This window comes from Cyanidioschyzon merolae, chromosome 18 (assembly GCF_000091205.1).
Source record: "Cyanidioschyzon merolae strain 10D DNA, chromosome 18, complete genome".
In the NCBI taxonomy this organism is placed as follows: domain Eukaryota; phylum Rhodophyta; class Bangiophyceae; order Cyanidiales; family Cyanidiaceae; genus Cyanidioschyzon; species Cyanidioschyzon merolae.
In genome coordinates, this window is record NC_010144.1 from 1,162,014 (window position 1) to 1,188,447 (window position 26,434).

Below are 26,434 nucleotides of genomic sequence, written 5' to 3' on the forward strand. Positions count from 1 at the left end.
GATTGCTGTTTCGTCGAGAGCTAAAAAGAGAAGTGGATTCCCCTCTCAACGGAATCGATTATTTGACGTGACAAGTTCAGAGAGCTCTTGGTATGAGCTCGTGAACCAGCCGTCATGGTTGCTTTGGGACAGAAAAATTTCAAGATTTGAAGAATACGTGATCTAGGCATTCAACTGGTTCATAAAGACGAAGCGTGCAGTCTTCCATGTATGCATTGGATGGATGATATCGGTTATTGTCACGAACCCGTGTTCCAGGGCGTCGTGAATCCTCTTGATCCCGGTGACGTAACGAATTCCAGTGGGAAACCGCCAGAGAAGCCATTCCTGGAAACACAACCAGCAATCCTTGATCCCCTAGTGATGCACTGCGAATATCGCTGCTGATCATCTAAAAACATACTTCGGAAGACTAGTTCGAAATGCAAGAACAAAGCGAGCAGTTCAGAGCTCCATTTTATGTTCATACGGGTGCTGCGATCTGCCGTCGCTGCTCCTTGTTTGCTGCGAGTCATATCCTACCTGCATTTCTGTTTGCGTTCATCAACGTACTTCCAGCGTCCAAGTGACGGGGTTGCGTCTGCCTCGTGATAGGGCTAGAGTGCTTGCCTCTGGCAAGCCCGTTCATGGGATCGGCAGCACCTTTGTCGCGGATCGCGAGACTCCTCGAACGGGACGCAGCTACGCTGGCGTGGAGCGAACTTCACGAAGCGCACCAGGTACTGCTGCGCTGCACGCTGCGCTCGACTGACGGACAGGCACTCTGGTTGCTGTCGCAGTTCTATGAACGCGGGTTTCACGTGCAGTGGCAGCTGCGCCGCAAGACTCGGCCTCGTGGAGGTGGTCTCATCGCTCGCTGGTGGTCCTCAGCGCGATATCGGTGGCACTCGCTGTTCACGGAGCCGGTGCTCGCGCTTGATCGCTTCCTCGCCGACAGATACCGCTATGCAGCGGCTCGTGCTGACGTGCTTCCGGCCCAACTAGCCCTGGTAGAGGAGCTTCGGCGCAACGGTGACGATGCGGATCACGAGCTCGCCTATGCGCTCCTGAAGCGCATGGTACGGTTGATGGCAGGACAGCGCTCAGCGGGCATGAACGCTGCTGTGCTCCCGAAAATAGGTCTTGTCTGTCTAACCCGTGGTGCGTTCAATGACGCGCTAACGTTCCTGGAGCAATGGTATGAAAATGCAGCTCCTCGTGAGGGACACGCAGACACCATAGCGGTGCTGGGCGTGCTCTACGCTCGCCGGTGGCTGCACGCAACTGAAGCAGCGCGTACGGATCACGACCTAATGCAAGCGCAACGATATCTGACAGAGGCTGCGGAGAACGGAAGCGTACTGGCGCAGTCATGGATTGTCGCACTGGAAGAGCACTGGAAACATCCCAGGTCTGGAGAGGAGCGAACGGCCTCCATCCAAGCGGTACACATCTGAATCCAGGGAAGCTAGACGAAGGCGTCGCTCACCTGAGCGACGGGATTTGGCACTTTGGACTGCTGCTGCCTTTCGTCAAGAGCTACGTTCCTGGGCAGTGGCGATCAAGGTCGGTTTCCAAGGACGCTTGGTTGACCCAAACATCCCACATGCGACAGCGCGTCACCGTAGGGCGTTTTTCATCGGGATCGGTCGCAACTCGATCATGTCCCTGGTAACTCGTGGGCGATAGAGACGAAGGTTTCGTGCAAACGATCTGGTCTCGAGTTAGGCGCTTATGTGTGGTATCATGAATAAAGAAAGAAGGGCTTGCCGTCTCGGCGCTGCGGCGTCCGGCAAGTGATCTCCTGTTCTCACTTTAAAGGACGGGGAGTGCACCAAGTGCCGTATGGCCTCTGTTCCAATGACCTAGATGGAATCTGTTACTGACTTGAGCGTGAACCAAGCGAACACGGAGTGCTATGGCACACACGGAGCACATACGCCTGGGTAATGAAGACGCAAACAGATAAGTGTTCCGGGTTTGTGCTCATGCGGAACTGCCAAAGCATTCCCGAGTGGTCCACAAATCGGCGAGAGGATACGCGCCGGACAAGAAGCGCATGCGCTGTGTCATCAGGAAGTGTCTAGTTCCTGGTTGCAACTGAACTAAAAAGCGGGATGCATCTCGCGCAACAACACGTCTTCTTTTCCTCTTTGGACCTATTTGGGATGTTATTTGGGGCGAGCTCGCACGTCCTCCAGCAGAAGCATCGCATAGTCGCGAAATCGATCTTTTTCGGCGCCGAAGCTACGATAGAGCCCAATGAGGCGCTCATCCTGTCGCAAAGCCATCTGTACAAGCTGCGTTTCCTTCCAAGGTGCAAGTTTCAAGGCTGCAATCGCACCTAGCACGGACCAGGCAACGCCTCTCGAATCCGTACTCGTGCTCGGCGGTAGGGAAGCAGGGGTGTCTGCCAACTGCGCTTTCGTCGCCAAGTATGTCGAAGACGCGACGTCCGCTCTCGTCATATCTCGCGAGGCGTATCTTCCCCGCATCGACTCCATGCTTTGTTCTGTATCCAACGGGGGCACCAGTGGCGGCAGGCGCACATCCCTCGACATAGACCCCGCGGAAACGTTTGTTTGCACGGCCGCCAGATGCGTTGCAGCGTGCGTCACGAACGACCTCATTACATTTGCGGTTGTCTGCTGTTTCTCGTCGATGCTCGACGTCCAACCAGGCGCAGCGTTTCCCGGTTGCTGGGCCGCATTTGAGCCCGTGAACGCGCTTTCCAAGGGACTCAGTTTCGCAGCGTCTTCCACCGGAGCCTGGATGGTCTGTACGACTTCGTGGTTCAGCACCGCGGACTCGTTTCTTTCTTTGGTCGCTGCAGACGCGAGTCCGCAATGCTCGCTTCCAATGTCTGCGCCAGCTATCGGACCAGGCCGGGGTGGATGCGGTTCGCTCATGCCGTCACCGCAACCGGGGAAGCGCTCATCTGTTCCTCTGATGCCCGCTATTCCTGGCGATGTCCGTCTAGGCTCCTGTGTCGTGCTTTCCTCTCGTAGTGCCTTCATTGTCGGCGGCCGAGTCCAGCCCTGGGACCATCCCGTTGGTATGGAACTGGCATGTTCTCCTAGTGAGGATGCGAGACCCAGCTCCTGTCGCATCCGCTCCTCGACTTTGATGCGCAGTACACAAGCGGGGCAGAACCATTCTCCGCTTGGAATCGATGGCAACCCGATGCACTGCAAGTGATACCCCATGGGACACTCGTCGCAGCAGACAATATCGCCACCCAGACCGCAAATCGAGCACACATCGTCCGGCGCCCAGCCGTGCGCAATAGCCGCTATCGCGTGGTTCGATAACGGGGTTCGGCACCGCCGGTATCGTTCCGGTATCGTCACTCGATTCAGATCTATCACCACACCGTGGCTGAGAGAGTGCAGCGACATCCGTTGTCGCCGCCATTCACTCGTTGAACCTGGCCTGCTCTCGAGCGACGCAACTGTAGGCAACGCCACACGCGCTTCAGTCTTCGCAGCGCCACGACGCCTACGCTGGCCGTTCCGCGGTACCACTTCTACATCCGCAGCTTCAGTTCCCAACCGCCGTCGCTTTATATTTTCGTTGTCGCGTACATTTCGCTTTGAAGGCAGCGGTTGTGCGAGCGAAGGTGGAACAGCCGGCCCCGCGCACGCAGCACGCAAACTGCTCCCGACTGTCGATAAACTTTGCGCACCACTTGCCACCAAAGGAACACGTCCACCTGATGCATGTGTATTCGCCCCACGAACGATCTCTTCTTCAGTCTCTGTGGAAGAAGTTTCAGTGCGTGAGTCTTCGCTCATATCCCCTGGAGTCCATGCGCGTCTCCGCGTACGGCGAAACGTGGTTAGGCGCGAAAGACGCTGCGTGCAACGCAGTGGTGGCCCGGATCTGTCACGGGTCACGGAGCCGGCACTTTGGAACGCCCATATCTGTACAAAATGGACGCATTGCGTGAGACGCACGACACCGTGCGTGCGTGCGCGTGCGTACGCCGGAGCTGCGCATCCTCCTCCAGCCACGGTGATGTTGAGCACATGGGGGCGTGTACCACGCGAGGTGCACTGAGCAGTACCTTTGTTTGCCGAAAACTGTGTTTTATTGCCGGTACCGGCTGTTGTGGCAGTGCATTTCATCGAATTGTGTCTGATGAACGAGTTGTGCAGTTTTGTAGGCCAAGACGCCGTGTGCTCGCTGCCGCCGGGCCGTGTTGGCGAGCGGCTCTCTCCGAGGAACCCCCGGTGAGTCGCCGAACGTTGCTGCGGCACGGTGCTTGTGCACTTGTGACGCTTGTGGTGGCGCAGGTGCTCTCGGCACGAGTTACACTAGCAGCGGCTGCTGCAGCCGAGACGACGCATGCAAGTGGCTCGGCTACGGAGCAGCAGGCAGCTGGTGCCCCGCTGGGCAAGGTGACTGCCACTGGGCTCCGGTACTATGACTTTGTCGAGGGCGACGGCACCTCGCCCGACTGGGGCGATCTCTGCGTTGTCGAGTTTGTGCTGTACAGTGTCCCGAGGCCACGCGCCGCGCCGGGATCTTCAGCGGCGCCAGCAATAAGGTTGCGACCGTGGTACTCTACCGGAGGCCGTGGATACTTGATCAAACACGGTGATGGTCGGACGATTGCTGGAATCGAAGAAGCGATTCACACTATGCGAGAGCATGGACGACGTCGAGTCATTGTGCCTCCTCGTCTTGCCTACGTGCACGCTGACCTCGGACCAGTACCGGACCGGACTTGGACACGCTTGCGCTTGGCGAAGAAATTGGAGGAGGGCGAGCTATTGGTTTTCGACCTGGAGCTTCGAAAAGTCATGAAGGATCCCAAAGATCGCGGATATTATAAGGACATCATTGTCCGCGATGGTATGCAACTGCCATCCCTAGCCGATAACGAATAAGCATCGCGCTGGGTAACGCATGTCGGAACGCGATATCGAGAGGCACCTCACCGATGTTTCGGCCCTGTATGTCAACAGTGCTAACGAGATCCTCAGTTAGCGAGCGACAATTTCCAGCTTGGTCGTGTCCGGCATCGCGCGCTTGCCCGTCTGGCGCGTTCGTGCACGCAAGAATGTTCCGGCAAATGCTGATAAGCACAGCACAGCACAGCACAGCCTTATCGCGATGATCGGGCGAAATGCGGTAGCACTGGACAAACCGCTGATTGAAAACGAGTTGGGCGTCTCGCTAACACACGCAGCATCGCTGGCGTAGTCGATCGTACCTCGCAATGATCGTTGGCATCGCGAGGTTACCTGTCGAAATCACGGCTTCATACGAGCCACAGCACGACTCGGGGCATGATGACGCAGGGGTATCGATTTCGACCTATACTTCAAAAGCCACCTGCATGAGGCGCGCTCGATCAGCTGGCAAGCTGGTGTACACTGCGCCATTCGGTCAGGAACACCCGCCTAGAGACTCGGATGTTCTGGGACCTTTCTAGTCGAGTAAGCGTCGTTTTCGCAGTTAGGAAGACCGCCGAACTGCCGTCTTCGTTCGTGGAATGCCTCTAATGCCCGGAAAAAGTCACGAGACGTAAATTCTGGCCACAGGATATCGGTTGTATAGATTTCCGCGTAAGCAGCCTGCCAGAGCATAAAGTTGCTGAGCCGTTGCTCGCCGCCAGTGCGAATGATCAAGTCCGGATCGGGAACGTCGATTCCCCAGCACTGCGCCAGGTAGGTCTCAAACACGGATTCGTTGACACTGTCGGGGTCGAGCACGCCTCTTTCTACATCGCGAGCGACGCAACGTACAGCCTGTAGGATATCTTGTCGACCACTATAGTTGAGCGCTACCTGGAGACACAGAGCTCGATTCGACCGCGTGCGCTCTTCTGCATCGTGCATTCGTTCGCGAAGCGAGTCTGGAAGTGCACTACGGTCGCCGACAAAGCTCACACGCACACTACGCGATTGCAGCTTTTCGAGCTCTGTATCCACAACATGTTGAAAAAGCGAGAGCAAACTCGATATTTCAGCAGCAGGACGTCGCCAGTTCTCGGTGCTGAATGCAAATACTGTTAAGAATGGAATATGCAGCCAGAGGCAGTCCTCGACGATTCGACGCAATGTCTGGGTGCCGTACTCGTGACCCGCGGAACGACTTCCGCGGACGCGGAGCCCCCAGCGCCCATTCCCATCCATAATGATGCCTATATGAGTCGGTAACTTGAGCTTCTCAACCAAATGATCACGTATGCGTTCCATGTCTGTTTGACCGGCTACCTTGGGAGGCTCCTTCGTTGGATAGTCAGCGGCCACGGGACCAGTTGTGATACAATCTGAAGACGTTGCATGCTCCGAATTCTCCAGTTTTTGACATAACCTTAGCTGGAAACATCCACGATGCAGCCTGTTTCGGAGCTGGCGGTTGCTTGGACTCCGCGGAAGCAGGAGACAGTTGTGAAGCGTCCCGTTTTGACGAAGGTTGCGCGCTCCCCAGCGGACGCCAGCAGCGGAAAATGAGCGCCGATTTTCGGTGAAAGCGCCACTAGGTCGTCTGTGTCGACAGGGGACCTTGGCGTCGTCGTGGAAAATACACCAAGTCCACGAAGACACACCAGCGGCCGGTGGTGGACCCGCGTAGGTCAGCAGACGCTCGTGGCGCAGCGAGCAACGTCCACGCAACCGCTGAGGTTCAGACGCTCGCGGAATTGTTTCCATCAAAAACACCGGCCACATGACGTCTTGCGTGCGCTCTGCAATGTCAGGGAAGACGAGGTGCGCTCTGTCGCACCGCGTAGCTAACGCTTCGTCTTCCGGCAACGCGCACGGCAGCCGTGAAGGCACGCCCGCACAGCGTCTTTGGCACAGCCTCAGAGCGCCAAAACCTCAAGAACTTCCCTCTATAGCCAGTACAAGTGTCCGAGTCCGTACAGTGCGCTGCTGTGCGAAGCGCACAGCTCGTCCAGTCTCAGCAGTTCAAAAAAGCGCGTTGTTTACGAGCACGCGTTCAGCGTATGTGGAGCGCCTTGCGCGGCACCGTTTACCACCGGCAGCTGCGTTGTGTACGTTTCTGGCGGAAACGATTGCAAAGCTGGTAACGACACTTGTTTCACTTTATCAGACGTTCTGTTAGCGGGCGCAGTACGTAGAGCGCTTGCTCACAACGTTACCAGCTGCCGATACGAGATCCCAATGCGGTGGCAGTGCGAGTTGCAGAGCGCACCCGTACGCTTGCTTGTGGTGTCGCGTGCTCGCTCAGGAGGCAAGACGACACAATCGGCATCTGATACTGGACGACGTTTACTTCGATGGTATTGGGCACTTGGCGTAAGCTGACACAGAAATGGATGCTACCTAGTCGTTGGCTGAAATGCCTGATCTGCCTTTCACGGAGCTTTTTTTGGGAGGCATGCTTGAGGATTTCCATCGGAACCCCTGAGCGCTCATGGGAAAGCGAGCATAACGCGTTGGGTAAACGAGTTTGAGATAGTATCTCTACCCTTTACAGAGCATTTCTGGGAGGCATGGTTGAAGATTTCCATCGCAATACCCGAGAGCTCATGGGCAAGCGCGCTTCTCGTTTTATTCCGACGAAAAGACGGGTGTGTGTGTGTGTGTGTCTGTGTCTCTTGGAACGTCAAGTCATCCGGAGGGACTAGTTGATCTGGTTTCGTGCTTGCTGGCTGTGCGGGCATATGCAGGAGGCCGCAATTGATGCATCAACCCCACAGCATGAGAAAAACACTCCTGGATGCAACAGCGGAAGTGACCATTCTTACTCGTAGGCAAGCGCGCAGAGATGTCGTTCAGGGATTTCGGATCGTCGACGCTGACTGCGAATCCCCGATGAAGCGATTGATATCCGCGTCCATCATTGCGCATCGCACTGTGAGGCGTCACCAATCACCACCTTTGCTTCTCTTCACGTATACTAGTCCGCCAGTTCGTGTGATGCTGTGTGGTGCCGACTGCCTACCCTGAGCGCCGACGAGGACGTACACGGTGCCGCAGCGGATGCTGCACGGAGGCAAAGCGGCTTCGCCATACCCGTGAGAACGTCGGCTCTAAATGTGGTTTATTTGACGCGTCGTCAGGTATCTCCCTCATGTCGTGCCCTGACAGTCACTGTATGCGGACCTGACTTTACATCAAGATGCGTTGCAGAAAAGAAGCTGTCAGGAGGAATCCTGAAAACCCCGAGTCTTCGCTTCCCTGTATTGGGAGGCATGCAATGCGGTCTTGCGACTCGGGGGCCATTGCGCTGCACTCAGCAGCCAGGAGATGCACGAAACGCCGGGCGCGCATGTTCATGCAGTTCGCGGCTCTTTTTCGCCTAGAAAGACGAATAAGAGTTTGGTGCCAGATAGCGCGCATTTTGGTCCAACCAGTGGGCCTCCAATTGTCAGTTCTGCACCCAAAATAAGCGAACGCTCATGAGCATCTATAGTGACATCCACGAGGTGTGATTGCTCGAACAGCCAGCTTCGTTCCTGTGTCCGAACGCGAACACTGCAAAAGCGAGTCTCGCCGAGCATTGGGAGTTACGTCTCCCCTGCAGAAGCAGTATGATTCCCTGCGAGCATGTAATTTTTCGATGCAACACAAGGCCCGGACGTGCTAGACTTCACCGATTCGCTCTTTAGCGAGCCAGACGGTTCCCATGGGAACCTCTGACCACCCCAATGACTCCCGCCAAACGTTTCATGTCTCTACTCGGTGGTTCTTCTAATGGGATGCGAGGCCAACGTTGAAGATCCTGTTCTTTCGAAATCGGCATTTGCATTCTTTGCCTTGAACCGTTCGTTAGAGATGTCGAGAAAAGAGTCAGTCCCAGAAACCAACTGGTATATATCCACTCCAAAGCCATACTTGAGGAAAATCTGCCTCCACTAGACCCAAACGCTTTTTCGATACCTTGGGATGCACGCCATCATCCGGTTGAGCCGGGGGCGCGTGCTGGGCCTCTTGGCCCTTGTACGACGCGCTGCAGTCTGCTGCAATGACTTCCAACGGGGGTGTATAGGATTTACATCCGAGAGCTTCCGTGCTGGGTGCTCTGCCGAGCATCCCGACACGATTCGCATCGACCTGTTGACTGGGGTCTGCATTCGCGAAGCGAGTGCGAGGCTCATGCCCCACCATTCGACGCCCCAGGTGACCGCCTTGATGATGCACATCCTAATTGACCCGATGCAGACTCCCAGCGACATCCCTATGGGTCCGATAAGAACCTGCATGCACGAGCTGAGCGTTTCTTGATCTTGGCAATCTCCTCTCCTATATATACACACTTTCATCCAGTGTGCATGCACGAGCTGAGCGTTTCTTGATCTTGGCAATCTGCTCTCCTATATATACACACTTTCATCCAGTGTGCATGCACGAGCTGAGCGATTCTTGATCTTGGCAATCTGCTCTCCTATATATACACACTTTCATCCAGTGTGCATGCACGAGCTGAGCGTTTCTTGATCTTGGCAATCTTCTCTCCTATATATACACACTTTCATCCAGCATCGACGTGAGTTGTACCAGGGCGCGGCGGGATTCGGCGTTGCCTCGCGAGCATCGCACTATCCGAAGATCGGCACTCGAGCTGCGCGTCCGAGGTGCTCCACAGCAGCTTCTAAGGTTCTGGCACAGCCTACGATGCGTATGGAACAGCCAGCAGCGTTTCTGAGTGGCAAACTACAACCCTTGTGCCTAGATCGCAAGTTCCAGTTGCGCGTGAGCGGGTCACGGCAACAGTTTCGGGGCCGCCGCCGACCCATTCTCGTCGCCCGGGTCGGGATCGGCGTCATCGGTGCAGGCCGCATAGGACAGGTACATGCAGCAACGATAGCTCGTCTGATGAATGCAGAGCTACGAGGTATTGCTGATCCAATTGAAGCAGCTGGGCGTAAGGTGGCCGAGAGTTTCCAGACAGCGTACTTTCCAGACTATCGTACGCTGCTAGAGGACCCCGATGTACAGGGTGTCGTCATCGGCTCGCCAACGCCGTTTCACGCGGAACAAATGATAGCTGCAGCCGAAGCCGGCAAGCATATATTTTGTGAAAAGCCTATCAGCAACGATCTCGCGACGATCGACCGTTGTTTAGAGGTGGTACGCACCAGCGGCGTCAAACTCCTGGTGGGGTTCCAGCGGCGCTTCGATAGTAACTTTAGCTACGTACGTGACCAGATTGAGCGTGGCACCATTGGGCAAGTGCGTATGTTTCACATCCATTCAAGAGATCCGGCGCCACCTCCGGCGGAATACTTGGCGAAAAGCGGAGGTATTTTCCTCGACATGTGTTCCCATGATTACGATATGGCGCGTTTTGTGACGGGCCAGGAAATCGAGGAGGTTTACGTGGTTGGCAAGGCCTTCGATCCCGAGGCACAGGCCGCAAATGATCTCGACACCCACATAACGGTACTGCGGATGTCGGGCGGGGTCATGGGCACCATCGACAACTCTCGTCGTTGCGCATACGGCTACGACCAGCGTATCGAGGTGTTTGGCTCCGACGGTTCGTTAATCGGTCAAAACAAGAGCAAGCACTCCGTAGTAGCCGCCGGTCAAGATGGGTATCATCATGGACGACCTTTTGATTTCTTTATGGATCGCTATCTGGAGGCGTACGGGAACATCATGACCGCATTTGTGCAGATGATCGAGCGCGGCACAGACCCCCCTGTCTCGGGGTTAGACGGTCGCGCGCCGGTGCTCGCTGCGCTGGCCGCAGCCCGAAGTGTCAAGGAGAATCGACCAGTGAAACTCAGCGAAGTCGATATACGCATGCGCTAGGAATGAATGCAATCGCCCCTAAACCAGTATCAGGTTCAGAACTGGAACGCCGAACTGTTCGCTCTGTTGCTTCCTTGCAGTGCATTCCGAAATTTTGCTTGGACGTACAGACTCGACATTCGATGGGCAGCAATGGGAGCCTTTGGGCGCACACACAGTTTTAGGATTCTTCGTCGTCATTTCCGAGTGGCACCTTCGACGCTTTGCTGCTGCCATTGGTTGCACGTGACCTTTACCAAGGTGACTCGCCACGTTATTCACCAAGAATTCGTCATATAACCCGTATCACTATCCAGTTCAATCGCACAAATTTCGACACTTCTCCTTTCGAAAAGTTGGGTATGCTCCAATCAAATACTCCTGAACCTTTAGGTGTCTATCTTACAGAGCAGCTCGTGGGCGCTGCCATTCGCACCGCTGGATTGATGGGGAAAAACACCCGAACGTCTTCCTTTTGACGCCTTGTGCACATGTACATGCTGAAAGTTCACCGAAATTCTCATATTAGATACTTGATTCGTTTCGAAGGCCAAATTATTTTTTGCGGCAAGTAACGAAGCTGCATTCGGCAGCAACATGATATCTCTCACGGGATATGCTCCCAGAGGCTCCCGTCTATTTTGTTTGCAGGTAAAAGGGTCTTGGATTCAGAACTGATTCATCGCTGTGAATGCTTCCAGCGGAGCATGCTTTATCGCTTGGCATGGAGCAGACGTCGAGGGATCGAAATTACGCAAGCGAACCTTCACCCTGGACTCCCTTCCGTTTCCTGGTTCATCGTGGGCAACATCACATTCCGGGGATTCTATCGAATGAAATGTTGTCCGCTTGTGTTTGCAGCGAACAGAGTACTCGCTGACGGGGTCGCCCCGAAGGAGCCCATAGCTGTAGGTTACGGTAGCGAGCGCGCAATCGGGTAAGAGAGTCTGTGAAAGCCCTCTGCATCCGTCCAGGGCATCTACGGGGCGATGAGGCAACCATTACGCGCCACAGGACGGCCCTAGGAGGAGGTCATTTGGTTTGCATATGGGAAGATTCGACCTCAACCATACGTGACCGCTGCAGAGGGCGCACAGCAGCTGGATAAAATGAAACTGAAAGTGGCACGCGAAGGGTACACTCCAACTACCGCCTGTGCATGAAATGCGGCACTAGGAGCCGGAAGCTGCGAAACTGAGACTTGAAGGCGCCAATCAGCCTCCTTTGACTGTTGAGAACAGGGCTGGGGCGAACGGAGAGACCGGCGTATTGAAAGCGGGAGATACGAGAGAGTAAATGAAGCAGTCGCTAAACAAACGCGCAAAGCTTGTTGTTGATGTCAGTGGAACGAGAACCGAACTTGAGCGTGGATGCCCCTGTTAGATGACCTCTCCTGTTTAGTTATACCGCGATGCCAAACAAAGACACGCCGAAACTTTGGTGACGAGAAATCCCGTAAGAAGACTGCGAATGTTTTGATGGAGTATTGGTACGATGGCACATACTAATGTCTCTCGGGGACGCCATTGGATCCAAACTTTGGGGATCCTAGGCTCATCTAAGACGCCACTATCAGAGTAGGTCGTGCGGAACGTGGTCGCGGTGCAAAGTACGAGCGCCATACGGCATGTACTCTGGGGAGCGTAGAGCGACGCGGTTCGAGCTCATGGACACGAGGGGTCTTCGAGATGATTGTGCCATCATGTCATCTAACAAGATCCACAGTATATGCAGATTTGCGGATCATTACGCTTTCTGCTGGAATCCTGCGGCATTTCAGACCGCATACGGGTATTCATATCCGTGAACAAGCTGCAAAGTCGATGAAAGTGGTTGCCGCAATGGGACTCCCAGCTCATAGACGCTCCTCGATCCGAGAGAAATGCCCATATATCTCGTAGTTCGATACCCGATTGGCTGTTGGCGCAAATACGAGGTTGCTCACGTACCGTCTAGCGTTCGATCGTGCGTCCTCATGAGGATTTTATGCTGGGAAAGCCAGCACAAGCACCGCTCAGGCGAACCAGCCTGAGTTGGGCGCTCTATCCTCCGTCATTTTCATTTCTATTCAATTTGAGTGGATTCGCGGAGGCCTGCCAACAGACCTCTCAAGCTGCAAGCGGGCACGTTACACGTTGTGCGCCTCCACCACTGAGTCTCTCGGACACAGGCACTGTTGCGTTATTCAGGTATGTGGGCATCGATACAAGCTTCGCAATACAGCGGCATGGACGTGCAACTGCGCCAAACGACGGCGCGGTAGCATTCCGCAAGCCCTGTTCAGCAGAGCGACCAGCGCTAGGCTGTTCGCGCATGAGACCTGGCGCTTTCCTAAACCCCGAGACCTTCATGAACGTCATCCGTGGACAAGACGAGGTGCGCATCAATCGAATAAATGTCGAGCCAGACGTATCCTGCGCCCGCAAAAACTGGATACACGGGCATCAATGCCTGGAAGGCTCCATGTGCGAGACTCCCGCTATTTGACGTCCGGTATCTCCGCTACCTCCGATTCTACGACGAATGCTGCGCGGTCAGTCTACAGGAAGTTTTTAACTCGGGCCCCGGATCCGATATAGACTGGACGCGAACCATGTCAAATGCCTCGCCTGGAAAATGCCTGAGTGTCACCTTCGTCAAGTACCACGGACCGAGCGAGGCGCGTTTGCAAATGGTGAACTGGTTGCGAGTCCTTAACAGCTCCACCGATGACTAGCTAATCTGTCAACACTGGATACGCCTCAACCGCGCTCTTCGTTCCGAATTCTGATGAGCTTCGGCATACGTCAAGGCGATCAGGCAAAGCGTCTTCATCGGCTAAGGAACTGTACTCCAGAGCGGGGGCTCGCAATCGCTCGTTGCCCAACAGTCCAGCACGCGAACCTCAGAGGATCAGCATTCCATGTAGAATTCAGAATGCTGGAGGCGGCGCGTAGATGAAGACTAGGCTAGATATAAGCACTCACATCCACAAACAGATGGAAACGTTTGCGCTGTGCAGAATACGATAGCATCGAACGCACAGAGAACAGTCGTGCAGTGCTCGTAGACGCTCAGTCTTCGATTCGTGCTTTCCGATCCATCCATTCCTCGAGCTTCTCTCTCGGACTTTGACGATTTTCTAGGACGTCGATGACGCCTAACAGAATCGGAAACTTCAACGCTCGTCTCATGGGGTTCAAGTGCGGAAACTGCCTTTCAATGAGACTCGCAACTGCCTTTGCCGTCGGCACGCCTTCAGCGACCTGACTCGAAGTCTCTAAAATATGAGCAAGGGTTTCACCCTGACCCAGGCGGTAGCCAACCGTTCTGTTCCGACTGCTCGTGCCGAAGCAGGTCATAAACGTATCGCCTACGCCACTGAGGCCGGCCACAGTCACCGGACGAGCACCAAAACTCCGCGCAAGGCGCCGCATCTCCGAGCAGCCGCGAGTCACCAGCGCAGCTGTCGCGTTCATACCGAGACCAAGTCCCTCGCAGATGCCGGCAGCAAGGGCGATAACGTTCTTCACAGCGCCACAAATTTCAACGCCAACAACGTCGCTCGAGCGAAATACTTTCAGTGCTGGTGAGCTAATAGCGGCTGCAATACTCGCACATGCAGCAGCGTCATGCGAGGCCAGGACGACGGCTGCCGGAAGATCGGCCAACATCTCATGGGCGAAAGAGGGTCCCGAGAGAAACATGCATGGCACCGGACGCTCTTTACCGAATACGTCGTCGAAAATCTCGTACATAAAGTTGCCTGTGCTAACCTCAATACCCTTGCTTGTGGACAGAATCGGTGTTCCGGGCGCCAAATTCGGGCGAACGCTCTCCACGAGAAAAGCTCTGCTCGCTTGGACCGGCACAGCATGAACACATAACCAGCAGCCTTTCAGAGCATCTTCGGGGTCCGTGGTCGCTCGAACAAGCTTTGGAAACCGGAAGCCTGGAACTAACGCAGTGTAGCGAGGGTTTGTGCGCTCCTTGTTGATCGTCTCTGCGACCTCCGCTCGACGAACAAGCAGCACAACCTGGTGACCATTGTTAGCCAAGGCAAACGCCATAGCGCTCCCAAAAGAGCCGCCGCCACAGATCGCTACGTGTCGAGCTTCCTCTTGGCTCTGCCCAGACAATCGTGCGTGCGTAGGTGGAACCTTCCGCCTCACAGACCGCCGCCCATAACTGGGGTCAGCAGAAGGGCGTCGCCACAGCGTCACAGAAAAGGCGGTTTCCGTTCGAGCGGATCCTGCGCCCTCGAAGCCCCTAGCCAATGAGATGGCACAAGTGAACGCACTCGAAACAGACCTCGTGCTCTGTAGCCGCGGCACAGTTTGCTCAGGCTGCATGAGCTACTATCCTGCATCGGAACGAAGGACGCTCACCCGCGGTAGTGTCGCGCTTCTGATCCGCGCAGGCGCGTAAGCCGGCAGGAGTCGTTGCTGCATCGAGTTTTTTTCGATGACAGAGCGTTTCCATTGACCATGAATCCCCAATAGCGGGATGGGTACTACGATTCATGTAATTCTCCATCATGACGCAACCTATCTCCAAGTTCCATTACCCATATTTCCTCTCAGGTATACTGGTCTTTTCCTTTGTTCTATCGTATGCCAAGTGCCTGCAGTGAGCACCCACCGCAGCGCCTAAACCGCTTGTGCGGATGCTACACGGAGACAGAGTAGCTTTGTCATACCACTGAGGGCGTCGGCTCGAGGAATGCTACACCTGACACGGGATCAGGGCTACTTATCATTCTGGGAGTCTGGAAGCTGCGCAGGCAGGCGTACTGCCTGCGGCAGCGCAGAGCGATATTCTTCGAGGACACCACGACCAGCGCGACGCCCAGACGCAGCATACCGCTCTGAGTCCCAGAATAAACTGCATTGCGGACGAGTTGCTCAGATCTCTCTGCATGACCAGGCTCCGAGAGGTCTATGAAGCACGAGCCTGGGAGAATCGTCCGACTCGCGGGACATTCCGCCCAGAAGGTAAACTTTCGTCAATATGGAAATCTTTGCTCCCCATGAATTTTTATCATTGACAGGGAAGGCAATTGTTATCTCGCTGCCAGTCAGTAGTGAGTCTCTGCTCTTCGTTCTATAGAGTACAGTCGATAGGCGCACCCAGGAGATCTGCCAGGCACGAGGTACGACGTGGATATCGCCATTGAAGAGAAACGCGATCCTGATCATTAGCATGTTGTATACCGTACAAGGTGTATTTGCGTTGAAGTCGTAGCAACGTTTAGTCTTCAGTTCAGTTGTGTTCCAACCCCAAAGCAAGTATATACGAGCGATTTTTCGTGGTTTATAGCAGAAGCGTTCAAAGTGTGTTCTTTTTCGAAAATAAAAAAGGAAAGTTCTGGACGAAGAAGTGGAGGATCCTGGAGGCACGGTGTCGCCAGGTGGCGAAAAGAACGAAAAATAGTGCCGAGCAAAGATGAACAGGAGAAGAAGAAGAAGAAGCGAGAGCCAGACCTCAACGGCTGCAAGAAAGGCGACAGCATGACGAGATGATAGTGAACGCCTGCCTTCTTGGATGTATCAAGGATCCGTACGAGCAGAAGATGCGAGAGACCACCAGAAGCCGTGTCGATTCCTACTCCAGGAGCGTGCGTAACACTTCTTTTTGGACTGAAGCATACGGTGAAGGAGATATACGATGACCTTACCGACACGAAAACAGTCGAGGTTCCGGAAGCGTTTTTTTTAACAAGACCCTCAGCCGCCACTTGATGCTTGGCACAGGGGGACGTCGAGGGAAAATGAGCGCATGTGCGTCCTCCATGAAAAATACCCCTACTAGGGTCTCAAAGGTACTCGTTACAGGGGTGACTCGCGTATTTTCGAATACAGGGCAAAAAAGTATCTCACGAACCTGAACAACCATATGATCATGAAGCTCGAACGTTTCATGACACGCTCCATCGTTGCGCGCTACCCGGGCCTCTCTCGCAAAGGGATACGGGCCATCATCAATGGCGTCAGGAACGATAGTAAGAATGAACAGGAGATCGAATTCCTCGACGAGAAGACATCACACAGGAGAACGAATGAAGCTTCTGCAATCCGTACGGCAATTCAAGAGCACCGTCCGGTCTCGGAGCTGGTCAATCCAGCAGGAAATGTATCAGGTATGGAAAAAGAAAAGCAAAGATGTTATCCCCTAATCCTGCGCTATTTCGTGTGTTTGGACCGCGAACTCGATCCCAAGGCCAATATGGAGCTGGGTGTGGAACAAAATGTAGAGTCAGAGAAACGGAAGGGTATCCTAACGGGTAAGCGCTTTAGCGTTGTTGCGTTATGCATCACCAAGTTCCATTTTGTAACAATCGACTCCAGAGTCCTCAACGGCATCATGAAGGAGGTCTGTCTGGAGTTCGATGTAAGGAAGATAGAGTTCACCAGTGAAAACCGGGAGACGTACTGGAAGAATATCTTCAATTTCAAACGTCTCAATACGTGCAAGCAAAAGGTATTCACTGGCATCATCGAAACCGATGGAGTAGCCATGTGTGTACACTCTCGGCGCTTGAAGGCAGATCGTCCAGTTCCGTCCTCGACTGCGCCCGTGGCGAAGCATGAAGAAAACAAGGAGGCTGGCCTTACAACGCAGGAGGTACAGGAGAACGATTTTGTTGTTGGCACGGACCCTGGGAACACGAATATCGTAACCATCGCAGTACCCAAGCGTGCGGAAGATGATATCGACGGCAACTTACGTCAGAAGGACATCCGTCTTTGAAAGCTCACGACAGCTACATCTTACCGAGAATCAGGAAAACTGAATGCAAGGAAAAGAAATGAGACGTGGAATGCAGGAGTGAAAGAGCACAAGGCAGCGATCAGCCAGGTGACGAGCCGAGGAGCGGACTTTGAAGCTTTTCGAGAGTTCATGAAAGTCCGCGCTGCTCTTGACGAGCCGCTGTCGAAAGAATCTACAAAGCCCCGGTGGGCTCGTCTGCTTAGAATCTTGTACTTTGGGAAGCAGCACGCATTTGCCAACTTCTTCAATGAGTTGAGCGCTCTCAAAGAGGACAAAATTCAGAGACTCGTGGTGGTATACGGAGCAGGGCATTGGATGACACGGAAAGGTAGCACACCAGCTCCATCGACACGAGCGTATAAGGAGTGCACACTGTGCTTCGTCATGATGTCGATAGATGGGTTCCGAACGTCGTATACATCCACCATGAGCTAGGGTGTGTACTTGAGAGTGTCGAGATGGAAAAGTGCCAGCAGAGCACTGAGGATGTAGCAAACTACGGAGCGCTGACAGAGCACCTAACGGCATGGAGGGTGCGAGTTCGAGGTCTACTTCCGTTGGTGAGTACAACCAATGCCAAGAAACATATGAAATTCGTGAACCGAGACTTCAATGCCGCCAACAGTATAAGCAGATAGGCGGTGCTGGAGAAGAGGCCCCCAGAGTTGACCAGAGCCAACTTTCTGGGGCAACCTCTGCAGATGGCGCTGTACGAGAAGAAGCTGAAGCCAGTAGTAAATGGCCGGTCCAAAAACCCTGGGAGAATTCTGCACGCTGGCGTATATACATCAACGCTATCGGCTTGATGTGTGTGCGTTCGTTTGCTCGTTTTGCTGGCGGGATTGATGGCGTCGATCCCGAGTCCAGATGGAGAGCTGGCGGGAATGCTGCTGCGCTCTTTTCGCTGCAGTGCGTTGCGAGGCATTCTGTAACGAGAGGCAGGTTTCCAGGGGCAGCACAGAGCAGCAACACAGGATACGTTCAAAGGCGTGCTTGGCGTGCTTCCGAGCGGCACCTTCGGGGGTTTATTTCGGAGCTTCGCCTTCGAGCGCTCTCCATAAGCGAAATACCAACGGTTTCAGTGATGGGCGGGCAACGATGCGTACAGGTGAGAAACGCTCCAGATGCCACGACCACCGCGCGATCGTTGCGCCAGGAAACGACATAATTTTGAGAAGAAGCATATACAGGCCCAATCCTAATGATAAGCGATTTCATGTAGTCGACGCATCGAATATATGTAGCCGCTAGGCACCGACGCATCCTCGTTGACATGCGGAGCGCAGCGTTCTCCTGTCCAATGCCCAGTCATGCCCCGTACAGGTATTCATTTCTTGACCGCATCATTCATTCCTCAGCGGACGCCGATGACGCCGGTCGAGAGCGAGGCCGAAAGCGCAGCGGTGCAGCGCTACGCTTTCGGCGACTCGAGCCCGAGGTGGCTTTCACGATGTTCGCGTCGGCGGCCGTGCAGATAAGACGCAAACGATCAGCGTAAACGTAGGCCTCGGTAGTCGCGTCTCCAGCGGAGCGTGCATGACTGGTCACAGCGGGAACAGCGCGTCCGTCCAGGCAGTCCGGCCGAGGCGGTAAATGGGAAGCAAGTCGCGGGCCCTCGAGTTTCAGGCTCCCGCTCGCGGGAACTGCCGGTTCAACGCGTATACTGGCATCCGTGGCGCCACCTAGGTCACTGGTCCGTGGCAGTCGCTCCACAGCAGCGTAGGTTTCCGGTTTGCGCTCGAGTCGAAGCAGTGCATGTCGGACGAGAAAAGTCCACACGTTATCTCGCAAGTTGTAGTGTGCGAGGCGTCCCCTGAGCACGGAACGCTGGCGGACTTTCCGTCGTAGATAGCGAGCAACTGCTTGGTCAAACTGGGTCCACACCAAAGCAGCCTCTGACTCCTGCAAGTGTCCCGCGCTCAATAACTCGTCGAGGGTGTCCTCAAGAGTCAGGCCAATTGTTGAGGCCCGGTAGTGAGCGTAAAACACCCCCGGCTGGTTAGCGGCGGTGTTTGCATCTTGTTTCCCTCCCCGAATGCTTTCCGTTGTAGCTTGGCCCGCATCTGGCTCTGCTTTTGCAGTACGCTGCGGTGTTGCGTCGCTCATCGCACGACCAGGATATTCCCCTACGGAGCACGCCTCGGCTGGCGGCTTAGGTACTGATCTTCACCGTACTGTACGTCCTACCTCAAGAGTTATCGCTCCTATTTTGTTTCACCTTGATCCAAGTAGGTTAGCAGTTTAAAGACTGGTTGCTGCCCAGCCGGTCCAGCAAGGCGCTCACGAGACGCAAACACGGAACGTTTCGCGCTCGCGCGGCGTTTGCAACGCCGGATACACGCGCTAGCCAGGGCGATCCATGACTACTCCCACCTCTATCACTTCTCCTACATCAATAACTACTTTCTGGGGTCCTAGAACGGAACGGAATGGTGGTCCCTTCCCTGGATGCCGATGATCATCACGCAATGGGCACTTCCACCCCAGTCTCATCGATCCAACACTATTCAAGTAAGTTATTGCGATCGTCCCGTGCCTTCGGCACCGTCGTGAAGCTGCCGACGATCGCAGCACCACGGGACTCGGTTTATGCCGGCGATCAGGCTCCGCTGCAGTTCATGGACCGGCTGCGCTGCTGCATCATGTGCATCGCTCAGTCTAGTTAAAAGCGTAAGCAAGCTCGACCAAAAATCGTTTGATCTCTGTGTATCCCCGATGAGGCTTTTGATGCTGGATGCGGGGTGACCTATCGTCTCCCGGTCCACGAGGAAAGACTCGGCATCCTGGCACGGCATATTGGCAACGACACCGGCTCCCGTGGCGTATTGCGAGCATCGGGTGCATTCCAGAGAACCCGGCCATCGTGCTGCCTGCACCAAGCTGCTAACACTGAAGGGCCAGCATATGATCCTCCTCTTTCCTGTACGCGATGCACAGGGCACTCTGGGTGCCCAGGCCTATATGGGGCGCTTGCCATGACGCTGGGCGTGTCGCCGCCAATGCCGCACGAAGACAAGATGCATGCACGACGTGTTCTATGCTGTGCGACTGAAGCGTCTGCCCAGGTTTCGACGAATGCGGAATCGGTGATGGCAATCAGGGAAGAGCACACAACTCCGCTTCGAATCTTGCACCGTACTATCAGCACAAGGTCAGTAGTTCCGATGGGTATGTGGGTGCGTTTCAGAGACTCTCCGAGTACCAACTCTATTACGTCGATTTGCGCTACCACTACGGGCGTCAGTTCGATGTGCGTGAGTATCATTCGATGGGTGCGCTGGCGTCGACATAATCGCGCCCGTATCCGGCGCAGCTCGTGCACGACTCCATAGCGCTTTCTTAGCGCTTTTGTGGCGATACGTTCGGGCAGCAAGGATTCACTCATCAAAGCGGTGCGTTTGCCACAGACTTGGGTGAGCGTTCGGAGCTGCGAGCTCGTGCTGTCAGCGTGCTATTCCCCGATGCATCCAGTAGTATAGACGCCGTCCTCTCGAAGAAAAGCCAAAAAGCGATCAGCAACCATCCAGCAGACTTTCTCTTCATGGAGTCTGTCTCTTTCCCGCTCATGGACGCCCCAAGTACGCAATCGACTCAGCAAATTTGCACCATCAAAAGTCGCCTCTGAAGCGCTTTTCGTGTCCTCACGCACGCACGCACGCACGCACGCATGCATGCATGCGTGTGTTCCAGTGCCGCAACCGCATCGCAACGCCAGCAATGAACGCGCAGGTACAGCAATGTCCAGAATCGATCCGTGTCGCCGCTCCGTGGCCCGACTGAAGATGCCGGCGGCGAGTGCCGGCATCATCAATGCCCGACGAAGCAGCAGCAGCAGCGGCGGCGGTGGCGGCATCGATAGCGCGCCCGACAGCTGCGCACCGCTGCCGCCGAGCGCAGAATCGAAGGATTGCCGCCGCCGCCGCCGCCGCCGCCGTCAAATCCAGCGCCTACGAACCTGTAGCTACTGTTCTTATAGTTGTTTTCGGGGTATCCCTCACATACAGAACAAACTCGCAGGGTTTCGCAGGGCCCTATAGATACTGTGGTGCAGATCAACAAACCTTGCGCTTACGAACCTTGAGAACCGACGGAAATTACTACGAACGAACGCAGAGACGTACAGCGTACCACGACTTGATCAGCGACGGTACCAACCTGTATACACTCCAGCGCTCTCTTTTGAGCGTGCAAGTCGTGCACACGCAAACTTCATCGGGCACCGATCCCTAATACTCTGCATTTTGGGTGCTTTGTTCTTCAATGGGTCAGCCGACACACATCAAATGGTTCAACGGAAACGACTACACCGCTCCGTCCTTTGATTACGCAAGCAACGGCTCACAGAGCGGGCCGAAGACCTGGCACGGAAACGATCACTCGCTTGAAGGCCAGGCTCCATCGTTTCACGCAGCGCCGGTTGGCTGGTCAGCGACGATACCGCAAGCGCCGGGGGCTCGTTACCCAGACGCATCAAACTCATATGGAAACGGAGACTGGGGCCACAGCACTGCGCCGTATCGCGGGCGCACTGCAACCCAGGACGTGCACGGGCATGACTCGTACGCGCAGAAGGGCACTCGCCCGAACAACTGGCGAGGTGCTCAGCCTCAGAGCCGGGCACGGTTCGCCAGCCGGGGCGAAACACGTGATCGAATGGGCAGCTTGGGGGCGAACCTCTCAGACATTGACTGGACCCAGGCAAATAATCTAGACAATCTTGTACCTTTTGAGCGGAATTTTTATCAGGAGCACCCCGAGGTGGCAGGCCGTTCACCGGAGCACGTCGCATCGTTTCGGCAACGAATGGAGATCACTGTTCGGGGTAAAAATGTACCGAATCCTTGTGAGTCCTTTCTCGAGGCAGGCTTCCCGCCTGCGATCGTCCAATGTATCCAGCGGGCCGGGTTCACAGCACCGACTGCTATCCAGGCCCAGGCATGGCCAGTCGCCTTGAAAGGACGCGATCTCATAGGCATAGCGGAAACTGGCAGCGGCAAGACCTGCGCGTACCTGCTTCCGGCGCTTGTACATATTCACGGCCAGCCGCCACTGCGCCGTGGCGATGGACCCATCTGCCTGGTGCTCGCGCCGACGCGTGAACTCGCTGTCCAGATCCAAACAGAAGCGACCAAGTTCGGCACGGCGTCTCGCATCCGCAACGCCTGCGTCTATGGCGGGGTGAGTCGCGGTCCGCAGGCACGTGAGCTGTCGCGGGGTATTGAGATCCTCATTGCCACGCCGGGGCGCCTCATCGATTTTCTGGAGAGCGGCCGCACCAACCTCAGGCGCGTGACCTACCTGGTGCTCGATGAAGCGGATCGCATGCTGGACATGGGCTTTGAACCCCAGTTACGCAAGATCGTTGGCCAGATTCGTCCTGACCGCCAAACACTGATGTTTACGGCCACGTGGCCCCGCCAGGTCCAAGTCATCGCCCGTGAGTTTTTGACCGCGGGCGACTGGATTCAAATCAACATCGGTGGGCTCGACCTCAGTGCCAACAAGAGCATTCGGCAGGTGGTGCAGGTGCTCGATGAGGACGAGAAACCCGAACGGCTCCAGTCTTTGTTGAAGACGTTGCTGAACGCTTCCGCCGACACCGATTCGAACGCCAAGGTCCTCGTCTTCACAGATACAAAGCGCAAAGCGGATCAGCTAAGCCGTCGGTTGCAGCACTGGGGACTTGCAGCGCTTGCCCTGCACGGCGACAAGACGCAGATGGAGCGCGATCGGGCGATTGGATCTTTCCGTTCGGGGCAGGCGCGCTTGCTGGTTGCGACCGATGTTGCGGCTCGCGGCCTCGACATCAAGAACATTTCCTATGTTGTGAACTATGATTTTCCGGGAACCATAGAGGATTATGTGCACCGTATTGGACGGACAGGGCGCGCCGGCTCAACCGGAACCGCCTACTCCTTCTTCACACCGGCAAATGCGCGCCTCGCATCTGAACTGGTGCAGATACTCGAGGAGTCCCAGAATGAGGTGCCAGCGGAGCTGAACCAATTCGTCAATCGTCGGAATCGAAAGCGGACGTACGAGCATAGCTTTGGACGTGGTTATGCGCGCAATGGCGCTCGCTCGACTCGACGTCGGGGCTCAGCAGCAGGCTACGGTGCCTCGGGGGGCGGCTCGCGGTACAGAGGTGGAGCCGGGGATCGCAGTCACGTGCGCGCTCACGAAAACGGCGCATTTTAGACACGTAAAGTGAATACCCTCAAGATGCCTGCTATCGTCCGCTGCGGCATTCTCCAAAGCGCGTATCCGCTTGTCGTGGACGCGAATACTGCGTGTCGGCGCTGCAGTTCCGGGACGGCCGCAGGGCCCGCAAGCGCGACACGCCTCGCTGGCGCGTTCCCGCTGGTAGCTGTCAACGCGAGCTTGTCGTGGGCTTCTCTGCCCAGAGCCGCTGTTATCGGAACCCGGGTTACGGTACTCAAGTGCGGACAGTGCAGGCAGGGGTCCGCCTAGGTCTGCAACGAGTGCCGCACTGGTCGGCGCCCGCCAGTTCAGATTCGAAGCACATGCCGAAGCGCGTCAGTGTCACCAGGTCGCTATGAAACGCCAGTGACACTCTCTCCAGATCCAGATACCCAAGTGAGTGACTTATGCTCCTTCAGCGAGTGTCAAGTTCCCGGTGCATAAGCTTGCCGAACTGGCGCAGCATGCATCCTGCCAGATGGAAGCAGTTCGATGGTTCACGCTCGCTAGCCTGACGGATCATCTGTAGTCTTTTGTACATACCAGGTTTGCAGCCCAGCGAGCCTGGATTCCGATGAAGCACTCGACCGCGATAGCGTACCAGGTCGTCTATTGCAGAGCACGACTTGCATCGATTCTGGAATACCGCCACCAAACGCCGTTCGAAAGTCGAACGACGCCAACGGTGTACAGTAGTGGCGAGTGACCCGCCCTAGACAAGACGTCTCCAAGTGACGTGCAGACGCCATCCGATCTTTCTCGACCGGCCACCTACGACTACTGCTCCCAACTTCTTCTCATATAGTTCGACTTTTGGAGGTTGTTCCACAAAGTTCTCCCGTGTCAACTCTGGAGGTCTCGTCTCTATCACCGCACATCTCCTTATATTGGTAGCGGCATTAAGGTCTCGGTTCACAAACTCCATACGTTTCTTGCAATCATTGGTTGTACGTACTCATGCGAGTAGCCCTCGAAGTCTCGCTCTCCTTTCCATTTGCTCCTCCGTCAGCGGTCCATACTTTTTTATATCTTCAGGGCTCCGCTGACACTTTTCCATCTCCACTGTCTGAAGTGTACACCCCTGTTCATGGTGTGTATACGAGGTTCGGAACTCATCTACAGGTATCGTAACGAAACGCCGTGCGCCCTCCTTGTACGTTCTTGTCGTTGGAGCTGGCGTAGTCCCTTTTTGGGTCTTCCATCGCCTTGCTCCGTACGCTACGACGAGCCTCTGATTTCCATCCTCCTTCAGGTCACTCAACTGATTGAAAAAATTCGCGAACGCCCGCTGCTCCCCACAATACAAATTCATTCGCAAACGAGCCCGCCGGGGCTTGGTATACTCCTCCCACAGCGCATCCCAATGGGCAACGCGAACTTTCATGAATTTCCGAAAAGCTGCAAAGTCCGCGCCTCGTCTAGTCACCTCGCTCAAAGCTTCCAGGTGCTCTTTCATTCCTGAGTTCCAAGTCTCGATTTTCTTCCTCGCATTCATTATACCGGATTCTCGATAGTATCTTGCTCTCGAGAGCCTCAAAAGACGCATGTCTTTCTGACGTAAGTTACCATCAGTCCCATCTTCCGCACACTTTGGTACAGAGATGGTTATGATGCTCGTATTCCCAGGGTCCGCGCCAACGACAAAGTCGTTATCCTGCACCTCCTGCATCGCAGGATCCGCATCATTCTCATCTACATCCTTCGCCAGGGGCGAAGCCGAGGACGGACCAGGAAGCGGGCCCGACGGCGCTGGAGGTGCAGAAGAACGCGTTTGTCGTTGGCGTGGATCCCGGGAACACCCACATCGTTACCATCGCAGCACCCAAGCGTGAGGAAGATGGCTCTGTCGGCAACTTACGTCAGAAAGACATAAGTCTGTTGAAGCTCTCATGAGCGAGATATTACCAAGAATCCGGTATAATGAATGCGACGGAGAAAAGTGAGACATCGAACTCAAGAGTGAAGGGAATTTGGAAGCGATCAGCCGGGTGACGAGCCGCGGAGCCGACATTGAAGCGTTTCGAGAGGTTATGAGCATTCACGCAGCTGATGACGAGAGCTTTTGGAAAGAATGCACAAAGTTCAGGTGGGCTCGTCTGCGTATGAACCTGTACTGTAGGAAGCAGCGAGCATACGCCAGCTTTTTCAATCAATTGAGCGCCCTCAAGGAGGACATGAGCCAAAGGCTCGGAGTAGCATACGGGGCAGGGCGCTGGATGACCCAAAAAGGGTGTACACCAGCTCCAACGACAAGAACGTACAAGGAGTGCGCACATCGTTATGTCGAAATACCTTTAGATGAGTTTCGAACATCTCATACACACCACGAGCTGTGTTGTACACTTCAGAGGGTCGCGATGGAGAAAAGCCAGCGGCTCGCTGACGGAAATGCAAATAGCAAGGAGGGCGAAACTTCGAGGACTACTCGCTTTGGTTCGTAAAACTAATGATAGGAAGAAACGAATAGAGTTCCTGGACTGAGACTTTAACGCCGCCATCAGTATAAGGAAATGTGCAGTACTGGAAAGAAGACCCCCGGAGTTGGCGAGAGCCAACTTTGCGGGGCAACCTCTTAAAATGGAGTGATACGAGAAGAAGTTGAAACCAGTAGTAGGTGGCCAGTTGCTGAACGCCAGCACAGTCGTCTGCACATCATTGGGTAGACAATCGGTCTACGGCGGACGGTGTGAGAAACGCCACCATTGTACACTGGCTTTCCAGCGTTTCTCTTTTGCAAGGCGTTTGGTGGTGTTTCCAGAGACGAATTGTTTACCAAAAACGTCTTCTAT

At 55.0% G+C, this 26,434-nt stretch overlaps 8 protein-coding genes and 1 non-coding gene across 9 annotated transcripts, besides 3 other annotated features; 4 read left to right on the top strand and 5 right to left on the bottom strand.

Moving 5' to 3' along the window:
* Positions 1 to 626: 626 nt before the first annotated feature.
* CYME_CMR471C (hypothetical protein) lies at positions 627 to 1,436 on the top strand (the record flags this gene model as incomplete). The annotated part of the gene is made up of 1 exon (XM_005538615.1): positions 627 to 1,436. The coding sequence occupies one exon, from the start codon at positions 627 to 629 to the stop codon at positions 1,434 to 1,436; it is 810 nt and encodes a 269-aa protein (XP_005538672.1).
* A 714-nt stretch (positions 1,437 to 2,150) lies between these two features.
* CYME_CMR472C (hypothetical protein, conserved) lies at positions 2,151 to 3,773 on the bottom strand (the record flags this gene model as incomplete). Its single annotated transcript, XM_005538616.1, has 1 exon — positions 2,151 to 3,773. One exon carries the CDS (start codon positions 3,771 to 3,773, stop codon positions 2,151 to 2,153), a length of 1,623 nt encoding a protein of 540 aa, XP_005538673.1.
* A 234-nt stretch (positions 3,774 to 4,007) lies between these two features.
* CYME_CMR473C (hypothetical protein) lies at positions 4,008 to 4,871 on the top strand (the record flags this gene model as incomplete). Its single annotated transcript, XM_005538617.1, has 1 exon — positions 4,008 to 4,871. The coding sequence occupies one exon, from the start codon at positions 4,008 to 4,010 to the stop codon at positions 4,869 to 4,871; it is 864 nt and encodes a 287-aa protein (XP_005538674.1).
* A 516-nt stretch (positions 4,872 to 5,387) lies between these two features.
* CYME_CMR474C (undecaprenyl pyrophophate synthetase) lies at positions 5,388 to 6,659 on the bottom strand (the record flags this gene model as incomplete). Its single annotated transcript, XM_005538618.1, has 1 exon — positions 5,388 to 6,659. One exon carries the CDS (start codon positions 6,657 to 6,659, stop codon positions 5,388 to 5,390), a length of 1,272 nt encoding a protein of 423 aa, XP_005538675.1.
* A 2,913-nt stretch (positions 6,660 to 9,572) lies between these two features.
* CYME_CMR475C (probable inositol 2-dehydrogenase) lies at positions 9,573 to 10,715 on the top strand (the record flags this gene model as incomplete). Its single annotated transcript, XM_005538619.1, has 1 exon — positions 9,573 to 10,715. One exon carries the CDS (start codon positions 9,573 to 9,575, stop codon positions 10,713 to 10,715), a length of 1,143 nt encoding a protein of 380 aa, XP_005538676.1.
* Positions 10,716 to 13,747: 3,032 nt separating this feature from the next.
* CYME_CMR476C (similar to glycerol-3-phosphate dehydrogenase) lies at positions 13,748 to 15,025 on the bottom strand (the record flags this gene model as incomplete). Its single annotated transcript, XM_005538620.1, has 1 exon — positions 13,748 to 15,025. One exon carries the CDS (start codon positions 15,023 to 15,025, stop codon positions 13,748 to 13,750), a length of 1,278 nt encoding a protein of 425 aa, XP_005538677.1.
* A 1,414-nt stretch (positions 15,026 to 16,439) lies between these two features.
* Positions 16,440 to 17,864: a sequence feature (repetitive element).
* Positions 17,865 to 18,791: 927 nt separating this feature from the next.
* CYME_CMR478C (similar to transcription factor IIA small subunit) lies at positions 18,792 to 19,550 on the bottom strand (the record flags this gene model as incomplete). Its single annotated transcript, XM_005538621.1, has 1 exon — positions 18,792 to 19,550. The coding sequence occupies one exon, from the start codon at positions 19,548 to 19,550 to the stop codon at positions 18,792 to 18,794; it is 759 nt and encodes a 252-aa protein (XP_005538678.1).
* A 2,154-nt stretch (positions 19,551 to 21,704) lies between these two features.
* CYME_CMR479C (p68 RNA helicase) lies at positions 21,705 to 23,642 on the top strand (the record flags this gene model as incomplete). The annotated part of the gene is made up of 1 exon (XM_005538622.1): positions 21,705 to 23,642. The coding sequence occupies one exon, from the start codon at positions 21,705 to 21,707 to the stop codon at positions 23,640 to 23,642; it is 1,938 nt and encodes a 645-aa protein (XP_005538679.1).
* CYME_CMR480T lies at positions 22,161 to 24,363 on the bottom strand. The gene has a single exon (XR_002461643.1). It is a non-coding gene; the product is annotated as a hypothetical transcript (transcript).
* A 108-nt stretch (positions 24,364 to 24,471) lies between these two features.
* Positions 24,472 to 25,347: a sequence feature (repetitive element).
* Positions 25,302 to 26,210: a sequence feature (repetitive element).
* Positions 26,211 to 26,434: the final 224 nt, after the last annotated feature.